The 23,601-nt window shown below is 34.8% G+C and overlaps 1 protein-coding gene across 1 annotated transcript in view; it reads left to right on the top strand.

Moving 5' to 3' along the window:
- DIAPH2 (diaphanous related formin 2) overlaps window positions 1–23,601 on the top strand; it is a 249,059-nt gene that overhangs the window by 173,150 nt on the left and 52,308 nt on the right. The window contains exon 27 of the mRNA XM_074914772.1: window positions 9,097–9,192. Within this exon, the coding sequence (XP_074770873.1) occupies window positions 9,097–9,192 (96 nt within the window). The remainder of the gene's footprint in view (window positions 1–9,096; window positions 9,193–23,601) is intronic.

Below are 23,601 nucleotides of genomic sequence, written 5' to 3'. Positions count from 1 at the left end.
ACAGCCCTGAATTACCGACACTGTTTCCAGCACAAATCCAAAACATAGCCCTATACTAGCTACTGTGAAGAAAATTAACACTATTCCAGTCAAAACCAGCACAAATAGGTTAAAAAAAATCAGGAAGAATATGAAGAAATCCCCCTTCCTCAGAATGAGTTCCTAAGACTGGTTTCTTCCCTAAAATGCTGGAACAGTTGTTTAACTGTGAGCAATTCTTAAAAGAAAATTATTTTCTAGTGCTAAAAGCATTTATAATTTTGTGCTGACTTATGTATCTACTAATCACATAAATTAAAAGTTGCCTTCAAACAGTAGTAGAGTTTGATGGCAGATGCATTTAATTGTTTAGGTATGAAATGGTCATTCTTCTTTCATTTTTTTGAGTTGCACAATCTTTTCCTTCCCAGACAGAGGCAATATCTTCCCATTTTTACTAAGTAATCCATGTTAAAGCCTGGTTTTTTAAGTTTAGTGAAAGTCATCCTTGCAAGGGGCATGTCTATTCAGAACGAGGCCCCAGGAGTAATGCTGATGCATTTCAATTAAATACATTCCTGCTGAAGTAGACCTTGACCATTGTGACATTTTCTGAAAATGAAAAAAGTGTGCATTTCAAAAAATTGTTTTCAATAACCTGCCAGTACAACAAAGCACATTTTTTCTCATTCTATTAACTTTATGTAAGGCTGAGATTAGGTTATCATCAAGTGAGCTTAATTGGTATGTAAGCAAGGATTTGGCTTGTTTTGTAAACTGACATGAGGTATAGGTTCACTTATCAGTCATACTGTCCTAACTTGTTCTCGTTTAATTAAAAAGTAAATAACAGTCATGAGACTGTATTCTAGTGCACAATGCCGAGGAAGACTGCTTCCTGAAGATATTTATTATGCATGCAAAATGAATTTAGCAAATGAATAAAATGCAAATATATGAGGAGAACACAAAAACACACTTTCCAAAAGATACTGAAAACTGACCTTTTAAAGTGCATATGTTGTAATTAAAAATTCTCGTACTGATTATGAATAAAAAATCATGTTTAAAAGTTTATACAGGACATGTTACACATATGAAAAGTACTTCAAAGTTCAAAACAAGACAGGGTTTAGTGCAAGCTGTGAATAGGACTATAATTTTGAAACCATTTGGAGAGGCAGGCAGGTAGACAGTATGTGTGACCTAATGTGGCATTTAGCTGGACTCTTCCCGTGAGAGTCCAAATTTATGAAAAATTTCTTGGGAGGTTCCTGTAAAATTTTGCCCAAATGGCTGTGCAGTACTTTTTATTAGTTTGGATTAGTTTAGTGTAGTGTATTTGTAATAATGAGTACAAGGCGTTTTGCAAAGTACCTGTGGGTATTGCCTTTACTGGAAAATGACAGTGCACCAGTAAAATATATGAGAATATTATATAATATGCTATAGTAATATATGTAATAATATAGTAATATATGAGTATATTATATAATATACTATAGCAATAAGTGCAGACAAGTAAAAGGGAAGGCAGCAAAACACTCTGGAAACACGAGCGTGTTCCCAGGGCCTCTCAGAGCCTTAGCTGTGAATCTGAAGAAACCAAATTGGTAGGAGGTGGATCATGTTTTGGATGCATGGGCTGAGCTCTTTTTTGGCTTCAAGTGCAGTTTCTGTAGTCCTGAGTTATTCACGTAACTTAAAAAACATTAGCAATGTTGTTACATTTACCGTCAGTAGTGCTACACCAGTTCTTGTATTTCATTTAAGTACAGTAGTTGTCTTGGGAGTTTTTTATGTTCTAATCAAAATAGCCTTATTTCTAGTGCAAACTGAAAAAGCAGTCATCATGAAGGTCCTGAAAAAATCTGCTAGAGGATGCTTATTCCACCTTTTTGATAGATGGTAGTATGCTGAAAGCTGAGGAAAAACTCTGTAAGAGGCCAGAAAAAGAAACTGAAATAGGTCTTGCCAAGTTTCTAGTTCTACCAGTCTAAATTAGAAAGTTATGTTCCTGAATCCCTTCTCCAGTATGTACTGAATGTTTTGAGCTGGGAAAAATGTGACTTTTTGTTTAGTGCATGGAAATATGGCTGACACTTGGAAGCAATGTTTAGATAAAACCTGTTCTAAATAAGATCTCCCTTAAATTTACTCTGTGTTTGGTAATGGGAGGAGAGGAAAGGAAGTTTAAGTATTTCAGTACTTTTATTCAAAAAAAGTGAGTAAAAAAAAGGAAATTTGAATATTCAAAAAAATTTTTTTTAAATAGCTAATAAGTAGTAAGCTTGGCTTCAGGGAAATTGTTACTTGTCATCTTGAAGAAGGTAAGGACCTATTTTTAGAGGAGAGAAACTAAAAACTTCCATGAAGTTGAAATCGTCACAGCCACTACAACAGAAGCTCAAGAATGCCTACTGAATTAGAGGCAACCAAGAAGTTAAATATTCTCATCTTTATGGGAATGAAAGACATCTGTGAAAGAGCTATAATATTATATACATTCATCATTCATGGTTCAGGTTAGTCCCTAAACAGGACAACACTACCATGTTTTCTAGTGTGACCTTTCAGCAGTGCTCTTTTAATTGCAGAATGATTTTAAAAGCCTCATAGGGTACAACAGATTAAACACATTTCAGTTTGCAGTATCAAATTTTTGCAGCACTTGCTTTTTTTTAAAAAAAAAAAAGGCCCTGTTCTCCTGACTCAACTGTAGCTTTTATTGCTCCTCAGGCTAGCAAAAGAATGATACTTCACCTGTATATTTTTTGTCAACTTCTATTTCCATTTTAACCATATGAGTTATAAATAGAAAAGAATATTATTTTGTATTTAATACCAGGAGGTATGGATGTTGGGGTCTCATTTTGATGTTAGATGAGATTTGTCAGGAAGTGATAAAGGAATGTAATATTGACAAAAGGATTCTAAATCTAACTTAAGGGTCATTTTTCATAAGGTGATAGCAAAGAGAAATATTTTATCTTCATCTCCATGTTGAAATGGTTCCTCTGTTTCAGAGAAAGTGTTGCAACAGAGAAAATGGCTACTGAAGCAGGTGAAGGATTACATTTGCTCTGTGAAAAATAAGATAAAGGAAACATTCTTCATCATTCTCAAGTATTTGTTTTCTACCTTTATAACACACTCCTCATGGTTAATTTAGCAGTGTACAGATTATGCTAAAATAAATTACCGACCTATGCTGAGGAATCTTAGTTCTATGTCTGTGTCAGATATATTCATAATACAGTGCAAGAGCAGGCTGTTTCAAATAAACATTTTTAAAACTGAAGATAGTTTAATCTGTCTGCTGTGTTCCAGAGGTAGGTTAAATGTCAGCTCTAGGTACTTCTTTGTGTTGGGTAAAAGACCTGATGTGCTTGATGAGCTTTATCTCTGGACTGTGTTAACTGCTTGAACTGTTTTTATGCAAATTCTCACACAGTGGATACAGGCAACATAAGGCATACAAGAAGAGCAAAGCATCTTGATTTTTATTTTTTTTTTTAAACATTTTCTATCTTAAGTACTTGCCAAAGAGAGATTTCTATGTAAGGAGGGTGACAATTAAAAAACTTAAATGTACATATAAAGAAGTGAGACGCAGTGAAACTTGTCTCAGAGCATGCTTGAAACTCTTTGTTCTTCATGTAATATTATGTCTTGATATTTTGATTTTATGTTTTATAGAGGGAGGTTTAAGGATTGTGAAATACTATTGCAGCAAATACTGCAATAGTATTGAACATGCAAAGGCACATTTATATTAATTTTACCTTTTTAGAAAATGTGTCTTTTTGCCTTGTTTCTGATTATTTAAAACTGTAAAGTTAATACTGTTATTCCGTCTCTATGTGCTATTTGCTGATGGATAAAATATAAAGAATGGCTTGAGTTTGAACAGGTTATCTATCTTTAGAAAGCTGAAGTTTAAAAATAAAGCTCTGAACGTAGATTATGTGTTCTGTTTCTATCTGATAGTTCTTTCTCTGGGAAGTATTTTACATTAGAATTAAACCGCTAATTGATTGTAAAGTTTTGACTTCAGTGTGTTACCGATGAAAAATTAAGACCGACTAGTCATGCCTGATTGTACACTTTCTAATATATTTTTGTCTTGATAAATATTCTAAACAAACAGTTATTGTTTGGAAGCACAGTTTTCCTCATAAATCTAAAGGTCATATCTACACTAGAAGACATTTCAAATTAAAAAAATTGCTCAAAAGTAAAAGCTTCGTTCACAACTACTTCTTCACGCTGTAATTTATGCAGCAGGCTAAGTGCCTCTAATTGGTTTCTTGCACTCTCATTGCCTGTGTTATCACGTACCCTTTTTAAATGTATGCCATCAATAAGGACTTGCAGATTGATGCCTTAGGTAGAGTGGATTGAAAAAAATCATGTGATTTTCGCTCCTGTTACTGCTGCTGCTATATCACATAATTCCTTTCAGAATTTTTTTTTTTTTTGCTTAATCCTTAAAATCCCTAGACTTTTTACTCCCAGTCTTGTTTGGAAATGCATTCTAGAACATCTTTTTTTGATTACAAATGTACTTCCACTAACTCAGCCTAAATATTTTCATGTTTGCTGCTGTACCAAAACAGCTGTCTCTTGGGGAAGTTATCTGTTGGGGTGAGTTTTTCCTCTCTTGGGACTTTACAGATTCTCAGCACAGAAGGAGGTTGTCATACCTCTTTTCAGTGACAGCTTTATGTAGTCTAAAGAAATTATGCTGCCTTAGGCATTTTTAGAATCCACTCCCCCTGGTTATTGTAAAGGCTTTTCCAGTTGCGATTTGTCTTCTGTGAATGCAGTAATCAGGCTTGTATAGCACTATTATTGGAAATGGAGTATACTGGCTTTTTAACACACTGATCAGATTGGTAATTCCCTATTGTTTCTTTGGTCATCTCTTTATATTGGAGCTCTTGGTCATTTCCCAGTGAAGAGCTCCTGGCTTACACCTGAAGCTATACACCCTCATTCTATTTTTGTTCCTTTCATTTATTTCATTATTCCAAATCTTATGCTTGTTCAGTGGTATCTTCCAAAATGTTAGTCTTTCAGATTTGTATGTCATCTGTTACGGCAAATTCACTAATTCAATTTTCAGAAATATTCAGCTGTTTTACTCTCAAATGTTAAAACTTCCTATCTATAAACAAACTTTTGTTGTTGCGTAGCCAGATGTTTTACTGATGATCATATTTTGCACCTTCCACTAATGAATTAAGCAGCCACTATATAAAATGTTGAAGACCAGAAAAATGAGAGAACTTTTGTAGCCAGATAAAGTTGCATTAACAGAAACCATAAGCCGTAAATTTAGGGTAATATCTTTGGCAGGACTATGCTCTCATACTCTTGTGTTCTGCTGTCTTCAAAACACATAAAGACTATGGTACTTCTTTTTATTATTTTTTTTTTCCCTGAGCTAAAGTTTTGGGGTTTTTTACAAACAAAATTCTACATTTGCTGTTCTCAAATAATAATAATAATAATAGTAGTAGGTATTTGGAATTTGAAATGGGGTATTAATTTTGTAGAGATTTACAATTTGCTTCCATATTGGCTGAGAGAACTTTATGTGAGCTGATTTGGGATTACCCAGCCATGGTCATTCATCTGTCTTTGTTCTGAAGGGGTAGTACTATTTGTGTGCATTAACACTGAAGTGAAAAGTTCACACATTTAACTGTGTGAGATTTTTATATGTCTCTAGCAGCACGCACTGTTGTTTGTAATGCTGGCTTTCACCCCTCACCCCCCCACCCTTTTGTACATTCAGATCTTCAGTTTCTGAATTAATTTCTTATGGTTTATCAAAGGTCTCCTTTTTTGTAATAGGCAGTCTAGTTCCGGAGTACTAATGTTTAGAATGTCTTTTAACATAAAAACCTGACCATAAATATTAAATGCTTATTAAGACCAGTTCATCTGAAGTCTGTTACTTAAAAAAGCAAAGTGTAAAATCCAGAGTATTGCCTTTATACACAGCAAATTCCTTTATAGATGCATGACATAACTAATCCTCAGCACGGATGGAGTTTATGCCAGTCTTTTTCATATACGCTGTCACACTGTGGCCTACTCTAATACCTTTTTCTTCTCCCCTCTTTCTGTTTGTTTACTATAACTGGTTAAAAATAATGAAACGTTTAGGTATCTTGATATTAAGATTGCCTGGTCATCTCAAATATGACGCTTATGTATCATTGTAAATTTTTTTTCTGTCTGTACCTCTCAGCTTGCTTGGGGCTCTTCAACAGTGTAAGAAGCAATAATATTGTTCTGTGGAAGAAGAAAGGGCTTTTTGTCCTTAATGTTAAAAGTAGTCAAAATCTGTTGACCAACACTGATCTAAATTTTGGGACCTCCAAGAGGATGAGTCTAACCTCCTAAAAACACACTCATTTTCAGAATAGACTGTATGTGCTAAACCAAATCTTCAGGAGAATATTAGTGTGAAATACAAATTAAAACAAATCAGGCTTGTAGTTAAATACACCAATTAATGATTAAGAATTTTTTTGCCTTCTCAGTTTTGTTTAATACCCACAGTGAATCTGGCTCTTTGCTAAGGCTGATCAAAGCCTTATAGAACTGGTCATAAGAGGGAAACAGCTTGCAAACTTTTTTGCATGCATGTATCCATTTGCTGTCTCTTTACTGCTTGGGACCAACTTGGAAAAAAAAGAATGAGGAAGAAAATTATTGTTCCAGGTGAAACCCGTATCCTTGTGTACAATGGAAGATATCTAAAAGGGAAATAAAATACATAATCCTTATTTCCACTGGCAATTTCTGTTGGAAATAAATTTCTCAGTTTAGAATCTTCTGGTAGGTTAGTCTTTGTTTCTGATTTGTGTCTACAAGTTGGTAGTAAAACAAACAAACAAGCAAAAAAAAAAAAAAATCAAGGCGATAGCTGGTAATGAAGTAAAAAATCAAGGAGATAGCTGGTAATGAAGTACCTCAGCAAGAACTGTGGGGAAAGGCTGAAATTTCTGTTGAATTTTATTTATAAATTTTGATGAAGCCTAACTGAAAATGCAGTTCTTTGTCCAGTTACCACTTAATCACCTGATGACATTGATTAAGATGCAGTGCTGAGATCAAACCTAGTAAAAATTTTACTCTGAGGAATTAAAAAATCTCATCGCTATGTCTACACTTTCCTTAATTCATCTGTCTTTATACTGTATATTTTGATATTCCAAAAATAGGGTGTTTTTTAGCAGTTGCAGTAATTAGCAAGTAGAGTAGCACACTCAGCAAAAATGAAGTGGAAAGCTGCATAAACATTTATGAAGTATTGAAGGATTTTTGTATTTTTGAATAAAATCTGCCAACTCATTTTTAATGAAAATCAAACAATATTGTAATTTTTTTACACATAAAATATTAAAATATTCTAACACTTTAATTCTATGTATTACAGTCACATTCATTAAAAGTTTCAGACCAACTTGATGTGTATTAGTTTGGACAAAGTGTTTTCACAGACCTTTGATTTAGAAAATAAATTTAATACAGAGCCAACAATAAATCAATGAATAAGCATGTGTAGGATAAGGAACACAAAGAAAAAATTGTTGTATGCTTTAGACAAGATTCTAGCCTTGTATATTTGACTGTGAATTCAGATAAGCTAATTTACTTATTTTGCAGGAGCTCAGTTTTTTAAGGGTTTTAGTTGGAATGTAATTAAAAGTGGTATTTCAGAGTCTTCTGCTTGTTGCTACTCTTGCTCTGCTCCTTTCATCTCACACTGAAGAGAAATTTATGTATGTGTTGTATATTCTACATAATGGCTTAAATTACGTTGATGTATAATTTAAATTTATCAAGATGTATAATTTAAATTTATCAAGTAGTTACACTGATGATCATGATGGGGAAATTTGAACCAGGTACTGTTTTAGGATTGGCGTGCTCTTCTACCAGATCTGGATTTAGTCTAATATATCTAAATGTAATAGAGAACAAGGGCAGAGTACCTTTTGCATTAATAAGCTGCTTTTAAATTTGAACATTTGAGAGCTTGAATGTGCATTTAACCTCCTACACTTTGTGTGAGTCAGAAGTGCTTTACTGTAACGTAAATCTTTTGCATAAAGTAATTATCTTCCCACTCTGATGAGGAAATTTATATTAACTTTAAGTCTGAGAGATGTGAATAAAATGTCCACCTACCTGCTGAGTCTAGTCTGTATTTTAGTTTTGGGTTATAACACAGACATGTGAACAGAAAAAGAGGCATTCATCAATAGTTTTGTAACATTGCAATTCTTTGACCTCTATTTCTCATGCTGTTTGAATGTTGCTATCAACTGTTATTAACAGACTGGAATGCAAAGGAAGTGAAAAGACTTAAATACGTAAAAAGGAAGTAATCTTTCTACCCAGATTTCCATAATGCACCACGTAGTCCAGCAATTTAAAGGCTATAGGTTAACTTGGATATGAAAAAAGCGAGAGAGAGATTTAGCAGGACTGGAATGCTAGCTTTAAAGAAGTGTTATGCCACCTGCTTTCACTGCATGATTCTCTCCTCATTGCTCTTACCTTAAGATCATCCATGGTATACTGTTACATGTGTAGCATATGGCATATGTATCCTCACGTGTCGTATAGGTTTATTTTTTTGCAAGGATTTAACGCCATGAAGACAGCATAAAATACTTGTAGTACTACAGTATTTAACTTTGTGCCATTCAGTTTCATCAGATTTTCCATATGAGTGGATTAAATCAAAAGGAGATGACCTGTTTTTACTTCAGGAACATCTTAAAAGAATTTAGCAGTGAAACAGCAGTCATTCACCAGCAGCTGTCTATCCGCATGCTGAAGATATCAATAATGCACGAGATAACATTTCTAAGTTGAAAGAACAGTAGGATTGGCATCAATTTGCTTAATAGAGCATCATACACAAACTCGACAGTGATACCTGAAGCACTGACAGCATCCATTACATTAAAATGTATATGTGTCTTATTTGGAAGCGTTATGTAAACTTGACAACACTTATACTTCTTTTCTTTCTGAAGTCTGATTTCAATTGCACTGAGATTAATATTATTTTTCTCCTTTTCTCAGAGGGTGATGAGACAGGAGTGATGGATAGTCTGCTTGAGGCCTTGCAGTCAGGGGCAGCGTTCAGAGATCGCAGGAAACGAACACCAAGAGTACAAGGTAAGATGCCTTCTAAAAACTGTTAGTTATAAACTGAGTGGGAAAAGGTTGTTTTGGAAAGATTTACCAACAGTTTTCACTGAAAACCGTTGAGCTACTGTTGGTTATTGAGCTACTGTGAAAACTCAGCATGCTCTTTGTGATCATGGATTCTTAACTTGTCGCTCTATCTGCAGATAACTATGTGTTCTAAGACATGACAAGGGTTCCTGTTGTGTTTGAAATAGCATTTTAAACACTGCTGCAAGTATATTTATCTTAATCTTTAAAACCATAAGTATAATTAATTTCTTGTCAGTGGTGCTATGAAAAATGCTAGCTTCTTACACCAATAAGACCAGGCATACAGTTGATAGTCCTTTTCAAGCACTGGTCTTAGATACATTCTGGTTTGGTTGGAAGTTATAGCGTGTGTAGTCATAAAATCGAATCACAATAAAGTAGCTTCACTTTCTTGAGGAACATAATATTGCGTATGATTTAGGTGTTTAGTTTGAACAATTATTCCTTCCTGCAAAGTTGGTTTTGAGAGAATCTGAGAAGGGTAAGCAACTGCAGTGTTTCTTCTATTCATTTTTCTGCTTATGGTATGCCAGTTGCATACAGTTTGTGAACTGCATTTAATATCCATTTACTTTTCATCAGAGCTCATGGTAGTATACTGTATTTTGCAATTTTTCATTTAAAACATGTCTCACAGTAAAAAATATAATCTTAAAAATTTACAGTTAAAAAGTTATAGTTATTTGACATAAAATCAAATGCTTATGTTGGGTATGTGCTGCTAAAGTTTTGACAGAATGGAGTTGTCTTGTTTTATAAGCAAGCCATGTTTATCCATGTAATCCTCAATGAGCTAGGGTTAGATTCATGTTGGCTGATTATTTTTTTTAGAGAAACAGAAGAGTGAAGGCAAATTCTACTACCCTTTTTAATCTAGCTAGCAAAGATGGTATATAATTATTTTTAAGTTGCCATATGCCTGATCTTGTGAAAAAGATTAAAATGTTACATAATTTTTTCATACTAAGAAATGAATTCTGCTACAATTCCAGTATCATTCTTAATTCAGAGCTTGTTTTATGTCTCAGATAAGAACTGAAAGAACTCCTTGATCAAAATGTGGGTTTTTCCATATCTTTAGAAATAGCAATGTGAGAGATGGCCTCTCTGTGTTGTGGGTTGAGGAGAGATTTGTCACCCCGTGGTGACAAAGAAAAGCTTCCCAGGAACCAGAGGAGATTGCACAAAATCTGCTGCAGCTGGGAAAGCCAGTGAGATGACTGAACCCAGGTACAAAAGCAGTGGTTGCTTTGCAACAATAGGAGGCAAAGTTAATTAAAAATCAGTTTTACTTCTTTTCTGTCAGTTCTGTGTGTTAGAAATTACATTGTGTCAGTTGATATTCTAGTGGGGTCTGGCTTTTTAAATTTAAGGTGTTGATGGACTTTTTGGAACTTACTGTAAGAAAAGGTCTAGGTAATTGATTACCAAGCTCTGGCCAACTGTAAGTCATCTCGTAAGTGGATAAGATGATTATGTAAAGTTTTCAGGGGCTAGCTAAAAATTTAGACAAGAGGCAATAAATGTTAGTCAAGTAAAACAACTGTTACGTAATTTTTCTCATGATTTAGGAATATGCATGATCAGTAACTTTCCTACAAACCAGAAGGTACTTAAAAATATGGAGACAACATCTCTAAGCAGTGAACTGTAGCATTAAAAATGCAGGGACCATGTTTACAAACTTCCATATCTCTCCTTAAAAAATGGAAGGGACAATGACAGTTTTTTGATCAATAGACTCTGAGTGTTCTGGAGAGTTTCATCCAGTGAAATTTTAGTAAACGGGTAACTCCATGACCCCTGTGGTTCAGCGGAAGAAAGAAAAAGTAAATAAAAGCTGTATAAAGAAGACACTGGGGGATTTCTGGGCTTGCTGAGTCATGTGGTTGTGATTGGTGGCAAGCATGTTGCCAATAGAGTACTGTACACAGTGCACAATGCAGGAGTTTTCTGTACATTACTGATGGCTTGCTGCACTCTCTCTGTAATCAGAATGTAATCTCAAAGCACAGAAAAAATAATAGGCGTTGCTATTGAGAAAGCTAGATGTGTACAGCAAAGTTTTGAACTTGTCTTGGTAGTCTTCATGGTCTGAGGAGAAAAATTGTTACCGTTTGCTTCATTGGACACAGATTTAATTTTTGTGTCAGTCGTGGTTGGTAGTTTAAATCTAGTGAGAAGAAAAAAAAGACTTCTGCTTACTTTTTGCAGTTTTATTAATTAATTGGTAACAGGTAACCCCCACAGAAAGCCTAAAACCAAAACTAAAAAAACACACACACAAGAAAATGCCCCCAAAAAAGGCTCAGCCATACAGTAAGTTTATTTGTGTACATATTCTTATAAGTGCTCTAGATCTATCTTGTTGTGAACTTGCTTATTCTGTTTGCATCTACTCAGGGTGAAAGTAAAGCTGTAGAAGGTTACAACCCTCTCAATGGTTACAATCAGTACACTATGAAAATTAGGCTTTTGTTGTGTTTTCTTCAGTGGTTTCACAGAGTAAATTTAACTCAAAGGAGCAAACTGTAGCATCACGACTAGTGGCATTTTTGACCAGTTTGGCTCAAAAGAAAAAAACCCACAACTTTTTAAAAGAAAAGCCCCTGCAATGACCTGCGTTCCCTGCTAGCTTTAGGGGAGCATGTGGGACCTAGGAGGGATCATTTCATGTGGGTAACAGAGCTCCAGTTGCCACAGGCCTACAGCTACCCCAGAAGAGTGTCGTTCTACCAGACAGACCTGTTCAATTGGCCTTTTCTACAGAGGTCACTGGTGTACCTTGTCACATATGTTTGTGCTTAAATGGGCGTGTCTTCAAAAAAAGAGTAAAAGACAGACTGAGGGGGTAAGAGGTGGAAATCAGAAGGGAATGGTGCTCTGTTCCTTGAGAATGGCATCCCTACACAGCGGGGGGACGACTCATTACCGCAGTTCTCCTGCTGGGCAAAAAAATTTTGGTGAAATATACAGGCAGGTTTGGGAAAGTAAAACTAATTTAAAATATGTTTAATTCTATTGTTTTTGTTTGATAAGCTTGTAAATGAAAGACTACACTTTAATGGGTTGCATTATAGCTATAGACTTTTCCAGTAAAAATCTTTTTGTTATCAGGTCATGGAAGTAAAAATAAAAAATTCCTGTCCTCCTCCCCTAGTTTTTCATTTCATTGTACTCTTGAGTCTACATAACAAGAAATACATTTCAAGGTAAAAAAAGTTTCTGTGTATTTTTTCTCTCCTACGCTTATTACTGCATCTTTATTGTCTCTAGGTGCTGGATTTTAAGTATAGCGATTGTCCTTTCAGTAGATTGCTTTGCTTATAGAGGCTTTAAAATAATAATTAGAAATCAGTTTCTAGAAATGTTTCTTCCTCTTCCAAAAATATACTTGCTTTTTGCAAGTTTTCTAATACTGGAGAGAAACTATAATAAAGAACAGTATTAGATGGCATTCATCACAGGGTACCAGTTTAAAATGTGTGTCCAGTACTACTGTTGCACCAATTATCCCTGACCTTTTTTTCTGGCCTTGGGGCATGCTATTATTAAAGAAGACTGATTGAGGAATATTTTCACTCTAGTATTAGTTTAAGGAAATTTCTGCACAGAGGTAACTACTATGTTAGGGTTCTTTCTGTTAAGCTACTAAGTCTTTTGCCGTGGAATTTAAGTTAATTTTTTTTCAGAAATGTTAATAACTAATGCCCTTTCCTATACAACCAAACTATTGCAACTGCAGTGATAATATGTGCCGTTATTTCTGTAGTCTTTCAGTAATGGGAAAGCATACCTATAAGGAACGTACATGCAGGTTCTTTCTATTTTAGATTTCAGTGTGAAGTGTATTTGTCAAGTATTTAATGTGGTCTGTTAGTACACATATTTTGGGTTATTTTTTAATCCATCCATCAAAATCAGTGCAGTGAGATGCACAGTAGCCGTGATTTAGGAACTTTTTGAATTTGATATTTTTGAGAGTTGCTACACTTTCATTACTATTTCCATATTAGCAGTACACCTTGAGAGAGAAAGAGAAAGAATGAACCAACAACCCTTGTTCAGTTTTAATATCTAATTTGAATGTTTTATGCAAGCCATCTGAAGTGCTGCCACCACTTGTTTAACTTCGGTAAGATAAAAAGGAGTTGAGGCAATGGATTATTGCTGCTTTTTTATGACTTGATAATTTCCAGATGGTGTTCAGACACTTCCTTTAATTTAAAATATGCTTTTTAAAAGAAATTTTAAAAAGTAGGTGCATATTTTGCATTGAAGTTCCATCAGAATTCTAATAAAAAGGTTATAGTTTTAGGAGTTTTATGTCTTCTGCTTGAAGACAGAACTATGCTTAAAGTTAATGGCAGACTTCTGTGTTTACCTTTGCATTGATTATATTAAATAAATTCTTGAAAGTTAGGTTTCTGGGTGCACAGTCCTTATTTACCGAAAACACATTCAGATATCTGCAGTAAAGCACATCTGCTTTACTGAAAGCATCACAAATCATTTTGTGTATGGCATTTTCATAAATAAAGTGATACGTGACATCCTTACATCTGTCTGTGAATTGATGAGATTATTTATCAGTGTTAAAATCAAAAAATGTGGTAGGTGCACTTCCAACATGATTCATGCTCAACTAAAATGGTGTATGAGTAACCATGTTTGCTGTCTTTCAGTTGAACTGTGTGTCATCGTCTTTATCATTAAGTATCTGTTTAAAGTTAGAAATACCCATAATGGACTATAAAAATGCTAGTCTCGAGTTTAAAGAAAAGGTATTAATTATAAATGTATTTAGTCATCTTTTTAAACATCCTGTGGTAAAGAACTAATATTCCTATTGTTATGTTCAGCTAGCATCTCATAATTTTTTTGTTATTTTACATTAAGATGCTGAGTATTTAAAAGCATGTTTTCTACCTCAGTTATATAAGGGACGGGTTTTTTGCTTACAGTCAGGAATCATGGACTAATGAGACTTACACATATGATCCAAGTGCTTCAGAATTAACACAACTGTAATAGCAAGAGCTAAACAAGGATCACCAATAATAAATTTACTGGTTTTGCCATCAATGAATTATTGTGAGATTTAAGTTTGCTTTTATTTCTGAATATAAATATGGGTTGTATAAGGAAAATCTATTCATAGTACCATTCAAATTGAGTCTTAGCAAATTACCTTAGTCCAGAGAGCTCCATAAACAGTCCCAAAGCTATTTAAAAATAGGTATTTGTGGTGTAATCTGTTTTTACTGTGTATGCATTTTGGCTTATGGTTTTTGTAATTAAAGGAGTAATATTAGATAATATATTATTCTGGTGGCTTAGCATGAAAGCAACAGCTGTAGTATGCAGAGGTTTTATTGGCATTTCAGAGGAATTCTGCTTACAAGCAGGGTGAACGAGAAGTGGTGAAAAAGGGATAGAAAAAGGAACTAAAGCAGAATGTAACCTCCAGCCTGCTTAGACTGGATTCTCCAGGTTTTCAGATGGAGAACATCTGTCACCATACAGGTAGTGACAACACCTCATGACCTATAGGTGTCTGAATGTAACGACAAAAATTCAGGAGTTGTATATGTTTAGATAATTCTTTTCACCGGTGTTGTTGTGTTAATTACTGTTCTCTGGAGCAAGGGCTGAAGATTGATTAGTTGTCTTTCAAGATGATTCCCTGATCTTGGTATTCATGAGATTGTTCACATGTTGATGAATAACATGTGAAGTACTTAATGTTTGGTAAACTAGACAGACATAGAGAAGTGGTATTATGGACTCTAGACTTTGTATGTCTTCTGCAGCTTTGTCTAACTCAAGTTGCTACTTGCCATTTAATTTTTTTTTTGAGACAAGATTTTTACATGAACAAATGAAAATATGCCATGAAATGGCAATGACATTCATTCTGAAAAATGTGCTTCAAAAAGATGGTGCGATATAATTATTACTAATTACATTTGAGTTTGTCATTCATCTAAAGCATTTAATAACTTACACTGGCTACAGGAACTTAATTGCCCCACGCTTCTATTAGTGTAAGTGCTTCAAAATGCGTTTCAGCATAGTATGAAATGTATTCCCTATAACTACTTCTGGACAAGCATTACGTAAAATTTTACACTGAAAGTATCAAAACATTTCTCAAGTTTTAGCATTTTAAAAAGTCAACACTGGTGTTACTTTACTCATCAAATTGTCCTAATATCCCAAAATATAATTTTTTGTGACTTAAGACATAGCCGAGTGCTTGTTTCCATTTGAAATAAAAACACACTGCCCATTCATGATGATGAAAATTACATGAAAGTGCTGAAGATTATTCTGCAGCCCCATGACATCTGTGAATTGCATGATATAACACCTGAGTTTATGCCAGCCAGTTGCAGAACTGTGCCAGTTGCTTCAGACATGGACACTGACTGTTATTTCTTTAAAGTAGTTTTTGTCTGTTTCATCATAGGGCTCTGCAGGTACCTGGAACAGTTATAGAGTTCATACAGAGGGTGTATTATGGGGTTTCTTTTTCTGAGAGTTGACTTGGCACAGTTGATTCTAAAGCTCTTAAAAGCCTTTAGAATTCCAAAAGCCTTTTTGAATGTCCTATTTTGTGAAATAGATTTTTAGAACTAAACCACAGCTTTTCTGAGAACCAGAAAATTGTTCATAGTAACCAGCCTCTCAAAAAGAGTAATCCAGAAGGAGGCTGCCAAGTTCACGTGGTGGAATTTTGGATGAGTTGGAAGTCACCCACAGTTCCAATTTTTACTTTTTTTTTTTTTTTTTTTTTTTTTTTTAATTCACACTGAATCTGAAAACTGTTCTATTTTAATGAGGTATGTCTTGCTAGGTGTTAAGGCTTTCTAGAGATGGATAGCTCAGTTTTGGCTACATCTGTATGCAATAGCTGAAGTTAGAGAAGCTACTCTTGCACACAGAGAAAGGATATTCATGCATTCATTTACCAACTACATGAGTAGTAATAAATGATATGCAAGGCTAACTTAATTTGCATTTGGACATTTGAATTTTCTTTGTCAGCACCGATGCTGTTATCATGCTATTATTGTGAAACACTTCTGTTTGAAAAATTTTCTACCGCAGTACTGTTTGCTGAGGTAATGCACATTGGCTTTAATATTTTAATATATGTATACATAATGAATGTAAAGGAAAGGAAAGAGATGAAAATCACTGTTGCAGTGTATGACTTGGTAGCAGATTAATTTAACTGACATTAGGTCAAAGTGGTTATGTTGCAGATAGAGATCCTTTCTGTTCCATTCTGTTCTAGCCGTGTAGTGTAGAATTGACAGTCCTCTAACCTCAGCACGGAGACACTGTCCCAGGTTTTTTACTAGTGGTTGTTATCTTGACTGTAACAATTCAGCCGACTTTCTACAAAGACAGTATTCACCCTATGGGTTATGATGTAACAGAACAAATAATGGAAATTCTAATTTTCTTGTTGCATTATCAGGAGAAAATGAGATTCTCTGCTCAGCATACTCAAAATAATAGTGTTTAGTTACAAAGTACTGATATCATCTTAGCAGTAGACACATATTAGTAGTTAGGCTGTTATGTCATTGTGTGAGAAGCCAGAATCTCAGTTGCTATATATTGCCATAATTCCTTTTACTTTATTGATGTTTTTAGTTTAATAGTCTGCAACAGGTTAAATTAAGAATCTAAGCCAGGGTGCCCAGTGACAGAGGGACAAGTAGAGGCCAGCAGTCCCTGTTGAAGAAAGGGGCTAAAGAGATTTCTAAAAAAAGATAGAAAGCTCTGCCAAGAGAAAGAGGTAGGAGGGTGCTACATATGGACTTGACAGTGTAACCTGCCAACTTTGCTTTTTTTTAATACAGTCTTCTCTATTTACTTTTATAGTTTAAGTCCCTGAATCTCAAAAACCAAAAAAGTCAAGGTGATTTGAACGTATTGTGCCATCTTTGTCTTAACCACTTTCTCCAGTAACTCGTTCATACAGTTTTACAATACTTTATCTGACGTACTTTTGCCCTGAAACCGTGGTCTTTTATTTTTCAGTTACAGTATATCCTCAATGTTTTAAACTTCTTATTTGGGGGAAGGTTTGTTAATAGCAGTTCAGTGGGTTCCTGCCGCACCCCCTTGTGTTTTATTCTGATGCCAAAGTTATGTTTTTAAAAAGAGGATATTGGTGGTATTACTGTGTATTCATTGTGTTGACTATATCTGAAAATCTGAAAGCTCCTTACGTCACTACTCCCTCTTCCATCATTTAACAGATGAGTAAACAAATGCTGTAGTCCTGTCCTCTTTCAAAATAGCACACCCTAGCACTGGTGCTGAAAGAGCAGTCTTGCTCTAGCAGCTTATCTTGATTTTAAGCTTGGAATAAATTCAGTGATTCAGTTTCACTTCATGGCTGGCCCAAACCTTTATTTGATTCTCTTGAGGGTCTGTTCTTCATGCAGCACACTGTACATATGTCCAGAGCCTGTTGCAGGCTGAACAGCCAGCCAGTCTGAAGCCAGCCAACTACCAGTCAGTTTTCTAAATGCTCTTTAGATTTGGCTAAGGCAGTGCTAATCCCAGCTCAGTGGAGATCTTTGGAGGCTCTGAAACACTGCACTAACGCAACTGTGTTGGCTTCAGGTGACCTGCAGTGTAGCAAAGGCAGGATCATCTCTCTGCAAAAGACCCAATTGGCATTTGTTTCATTTTCTGTATAATAGTTGAAGGAGTACAAAACAATCTTACATGTGTTATCAAGAAAATAAGTTAAAAAGCATTAAGTAGTCTCCTTTTTTATCAATCCTTTTAGGAATCCTGAAATTCTATTTACATGTAAGTTTTCTTGGGGCTTAGCATGGAATGATGCATTATAATTACAGTGGAAGTTAAAAAACACCTCTGCAGTATTCCACGTTTAATGCGTTTTTGTGTACAGAAATAGCTGGAAAGAAAAAAGTTGAAATATTCGAATCAGAGAGAACTGTGTAGTTCTCAGCTGTCTAGGGAAACATTCGAACTACTGAGGTGCACTGGGGGACAGACTTTTTAGTAGGTCCTGTTGTGATAGGACAAGGCATGATGGTTTTAAGCTAAAAGAAGGTAGATTCAGACTAGATATAAGGAAGAAATTTTTTACTATGAGGGTGTTAAGACACTGGAACAGGTTGCCCAGAGAGGTGGCAGATGCCCGATCCCTGGAAACGTTCAAGGCCAGGTTGGACGGGGCTGTGAGCAACCTGATCGAGTTGGAGATGTCCCTGCTCATTGCAGGGGGGGTTGACTGCATAATCTTCAGTGAACTCAAAACTAGTTTATAATTCTATGAAATGCAGCATCACTTTCAATTTTGGAAAAGGTCATACACAACATAGAACATTCTTAAGCATGACATCAAATTCTGTCAGTACAGTGTATAAAGGGGTAAAGGCTTGTAAGAAATCTAAAATGTTACTCTGTGTGTGTATTAGTAAAATCAGGTGAGTTACTGTTCAGTTGATGAAGTCATTCTAGGTAATGAGTTTGCTTAATCTAAACAGAGCAAAAGCCCTTACTAAGGGGCAAATGTCAGGGCAAGTGACAGAAATACAGAGAATAGGCATTATAACTGCAGCAATTATAAAACTTGCTGGATACTGTGCTTGTTACAGACCCTGGACAATTGCTGCATATTGCATCATTTTCCCCTCTGGAGCAGACCATGTTTCTGTCCCCTTATAGCTTAAGTATCTAGCTTATTTCTTGCAGAGAATGAGAAATCTTGTTTTATTTATGTTCAGCTTGTTCCTTGCATACCTTGTTGAGATTTATTGCATGGAGGGTTTGGTGATGTCTTTGTAATCGCCACCTTCAGCAGTTGGCTGAATGCCTTTTTTATATAAGTCAACTGAGACTAATTTGAGGGTATTAGTATTTTGCTTCTCAAAAGTTTTGCCAATGGGGAAGAAACTCACATTTTAAGAAAAAAATATTTTTTACCATTTTTTATTCTACATAGCATTTAGGAGGTTAATATTTGGGAGAGCTTGAGCAGTTTAGGTATATTAATCTATCCTTTATAAACACTTGTCTGTCAATATTTTATTCTGTTCACTGACTTGTGTGATTCTCATTTACCTTAATTTTTACAGAAGACTGTTTCTAAACATTAAGAATTTCTGATGGAAATATACTGTAAGTTATATGATACTGGTCAAGTTTCAGTATTCCTATTAAGATTTTCATGCAAAAGAGCAATTTTTAATGTATTTTTAGCATACTGTAATGAATGATTAAGCTACTGAACTGGAGAGTACTATTGCAAATATAAGATCAAAGAATCGAAGGCAGTGATAGACAACACAAAATATCATGAAACAATTTGCCTGCAAAAAAAGTAGAATAGTTTAGCTGAGGAAGCAAACTAGTCTTAATTAGAGTCATAGATAAGACTTCATGTGATCAGTGTTATTTTTTTCTATGCTTAAACTTTTGCTATTATTATGATGTTAATTAGATGCCTGCTATCAAAAAAAAAAAATCATACTTTGATCTTTATAGCTTATTACAAGTGGAAAATTTTCTCAATTTGGGGGTATAGATTTTGTAATATCAGCTCAACCTGAATTTGATTACTTTTATGCTTCTAGGAAATTTTGAGGAGGTAATTTTAGGCACGTATTTTGTGTATTGGCAAGTTGTTGGCTAGTTTTATATAATGATTTATTTTTTTTTTTGCACCTTCCTACAAAGCATCTTTGGGCATTCATTTATAACGGGCTTAAAAGACTAATGGGTCTGACTTTGCATGGCAATACACTCTACTGGTTTAGGTTTCCTACTGTTGTGCTGCAGGCAAGTTTAAATTTCAGGGAGCATATTGAGACCTGGTCAATCAGCATTTTTAACACAACTTCATGTCAGTATCTCCAATACTTTTCTGAAACTGTAGCATAGGTGGTTCCTGTAATTATTGTGCATTATTGACTCAACATAATATAGCTGAGCTTTTATATCTGTAATATATGTAGTTATGAAATTGCTGTCGCATCCTAAAAACTATCAGTGCTAGTTAATTGTAATACATTTATATTACTAGATTGTTTAAATTTGAACACTGTTACATTTCAAAGGTGCTACAATTAGGGTGAAGGTTTTTTTAATTATGAATAAAAACAGATGTGAGATATTGATGATGTAGGTTAATAATGATTCTAATAGTACATTTTAAGTAACTCTAATTCCAAATCCCAGGATCATATGTATTCTGTAAAAACAAGACACCAACCTTGAAAGAGTTAGGTTTTTTTAGTCCTCTTCAAAACATACTGCAGAAGATAGCCTTTGATACGATTTCTTGTGCTTGTCTCAGTAGAAGATTTCAGTATATTATACTCCTGATTTCTTTTTTTGAGGAAAACGTTGATTATAGGCTATAAGATATAGTGAGAATATTATAACTAGTATATCTATCAGTGTGTGCTTTAGGTCATCCTCCTTTACCCTCTCATGGAAGTCTATAACATCATAATATTGTTATTTAAAAACCATATACAAACTGTGCAGTGTGTTTCAGATGGATGTTTAAAAATAAAGAAGATATTGGAGTTCTTTGTTAGATCTATATTATGTTTACTTCTCATTTTCTCTATGATTTCTGTACTTTTTTTCTTCCATTTTCTGTTACTGTATTAGGTATTTCTTCTGTTGTTAGAGTGGATTCTATTTAAATAATTATAAGTCAGGTATATTAAATTGTGCAACAGTGTCTATGGGCCTGTAACTCCATGAATATATTACTGGAGTGGAATGTCAGCCTTTCTGCATTTTTTCCCACAAATTTAAGTTACAAAGAAAAATAGACATATCACTGAAATGGAGAAAATGTTCAGTGATTGTGAGGATTTATTTTTTATTTCAAAATGAACAGCTTTCTGAAATAACATAATGGGGGGGGGGGGGAAATCTTATTGACAGTATTCCCGCAGGAGCTTATCTTCCTCAAGTGTTTACAGGGAGGGTTTTTTGAGACCTTGGAACTATACTGATATCATTGGTGGCTTCTGAAACAATGCCCAAGGTAAAACTTCAGTTCACCACTTATCAGGGGATACGTGAAGGCTCTTGGGCTGAAACATTCATTAGGTCAGTCCATAGAAGCTGTCAGTCAGACTGAGCAGACAAAAGAATGTATTTGGGTTTTTTCCTCAGTAAGAGAGAGAGGGAAAAAATTCAAACTTGAAGGTGGTACAGCATTTTCCTTATGTAATCAGGTTACATTGTCAAATTGTGTAGCTTTAAGCTCTGCAAGAATTAATGGATAAAATAGAACTAGATGGACACAAAAGGGTCCTGATGACTTCCTAGAGCATAGTTTGAGTTTGAATTAAGTTGATTAGAGAACAAAACCAAATTTCACCATACTGGGGGCTGATGAAGATGTCAAATCAACTATTTGGAAATTAATTAATGATTTCCTTACAAAAAAACCCCCCACAACCATATCTGATGCACTCTGAAAAGAATACCACATTTGTCAGACGTTCCAAAGATACTTGAGAATTTCTTTACATGTGAACACTGCTCATTACAGGGTGGATTTGACAAAAGCACATTTTACTTTTAAATCTTCTTTTCTAGAGTGAAAACCTTAAAGGGAGACTTACTAAAAGTTTCATTTCTTCTCCTAATGGATAATCACTCTGAAGGAAGCTAGAATTATGTTTATGGAGTCTATTGGATATTTATTTTCTGTTGAAATAATATAGAGTCTATTAGTATAGGAAAATACATTTCAGAAAAAGATGATACCTCTTCACTGAAGGCAATCATGGTTTTCTTTTAAAGAAGTAGCAACATATCATTAAAGTGAGCAGAATTTGAATCTATTTCCATGTTGTGCTTGAACTTATGAAAAACTTTTCAAAATGTATTGTTATAGAATTGCAAAGTTTTGTAGCAGTGAGGAGAGAGAATTTATGGGTCTGTAGAAGCTTTTAAAAAATTGTTGCAGCAGTTTGTTGGAATTGCATTTCTAGTAAAGCTCATTGTTAGAAAAGTAGTTGAAAGGATGAAACATTCAAAGACAAAGAAATCCAGTGGAACATAAAATCTGTAGAGAAATTGTTCTTCGTTGTTCGGAGATACAGTCCAGGGTCTGCAAACATCTCTGTAATTCTAGCCATGTAACATATAATGGAGGATAAAATTACATCATGAGAGAGAAAAACAGAAAAACATTTTGTACTTGATAGACTATCGATTGTCAGATATTGAAGACACAAGGAAGACATGACACACCACACAAGTAGATGTAATGGGTGAGCCTGTAGACAGGGACTGCTGTGAATGCAGAGCTGACCTTGTCATTTGATATTTAGGCCACACATTTGCAAACGGCACCTGCGTATTTAAATACCCACTGAAACATTTATGTCTGGCCATATGGGGGCTAGATGGTGTGTGTGAGAGGGAGTGCACGTGCACATCTGTACAGATTTGCTAGTAAAAATATCCCAAACAGCTTCAATACACATCAGTCTGTTGGTTTTTTATTTGTCTTCCATAATAGCTTAAGTGATGTGGGTTTTTGCTTTGTTGGCATATCACAGAAACATTTAATGTTCACAGAGCTTTCTGAAATTGTCTCTACGACTCTTTTTTTGCACTGAAGCTTCACATAATATCAAGATTGGTTTTGAATTATCACTGATAGTTTTCTAGATACAGGTCATTAGATCCCAGCCTTTGTAGGTTTTGTTCTGCAGAACTTTGCCAAATAATGCTGTGTGATTTCCTGTGGTTGTTTCATACTTGCTTTGTCTACATAACAGCAGTATTATATTCTTTCAGAATGAATACAATAAGCTCTCATAAATAAAAGTAAAACTTAACATTAAATAAATTATTATAAGGCAGGGGGAATGCCTAACAAAACATAAAGCACCTTGTGTTTCTTACTAAGCAGTTGCTCTTGTCCTGTTTGAAACCTCTTCTAGCGCTGCTTTTATTATGCTGGTTTACATGCAATTTCTTGCCCGTAGTCCATTGCCTGATTCTGGCGCGTCCTGCCCTCCAGATGTCAGTACAAACATCTTGGACACAATTTTCAATTCTCTTGTTGGCTAGAATCCCTGACTTGAAAAAATCTGTTTACATTTACAAGGAAAGCAAAGCTTTAAATTATCAAAAGTCTCTATAACTGGAGATAAAATTCGATATTTTTCATTTTTAAAAAACCAGAACAAAACAAACAATAAAACCCAGAAAAACCTTGGTTTAGTGCCTCCAGCTCCTAGAGGTGTCATCTGGCCCATGCAGTCATGAATATAGTCATTAGCAAACCCAAGAAGATAGTTGCAG

Source organism: Athene noctua, chromosome 11 (assembly GCF_965140245.1).
Source record: "Athene noctua chromosome 11, bAthNoc1.hap1.1, whole genome shotgun sequence".
Taxonomy (NCBI): Eukaryota; Metazoa; Chordata; class Aves; order Strigiformes; family Strigidae; genus Athene; species Athene noctua.
The sequence above is the reverse complement of the archived record's forward strand: the minus strand, read 5'-3'. Positions and strand labels throughout refer to the sequence as shown.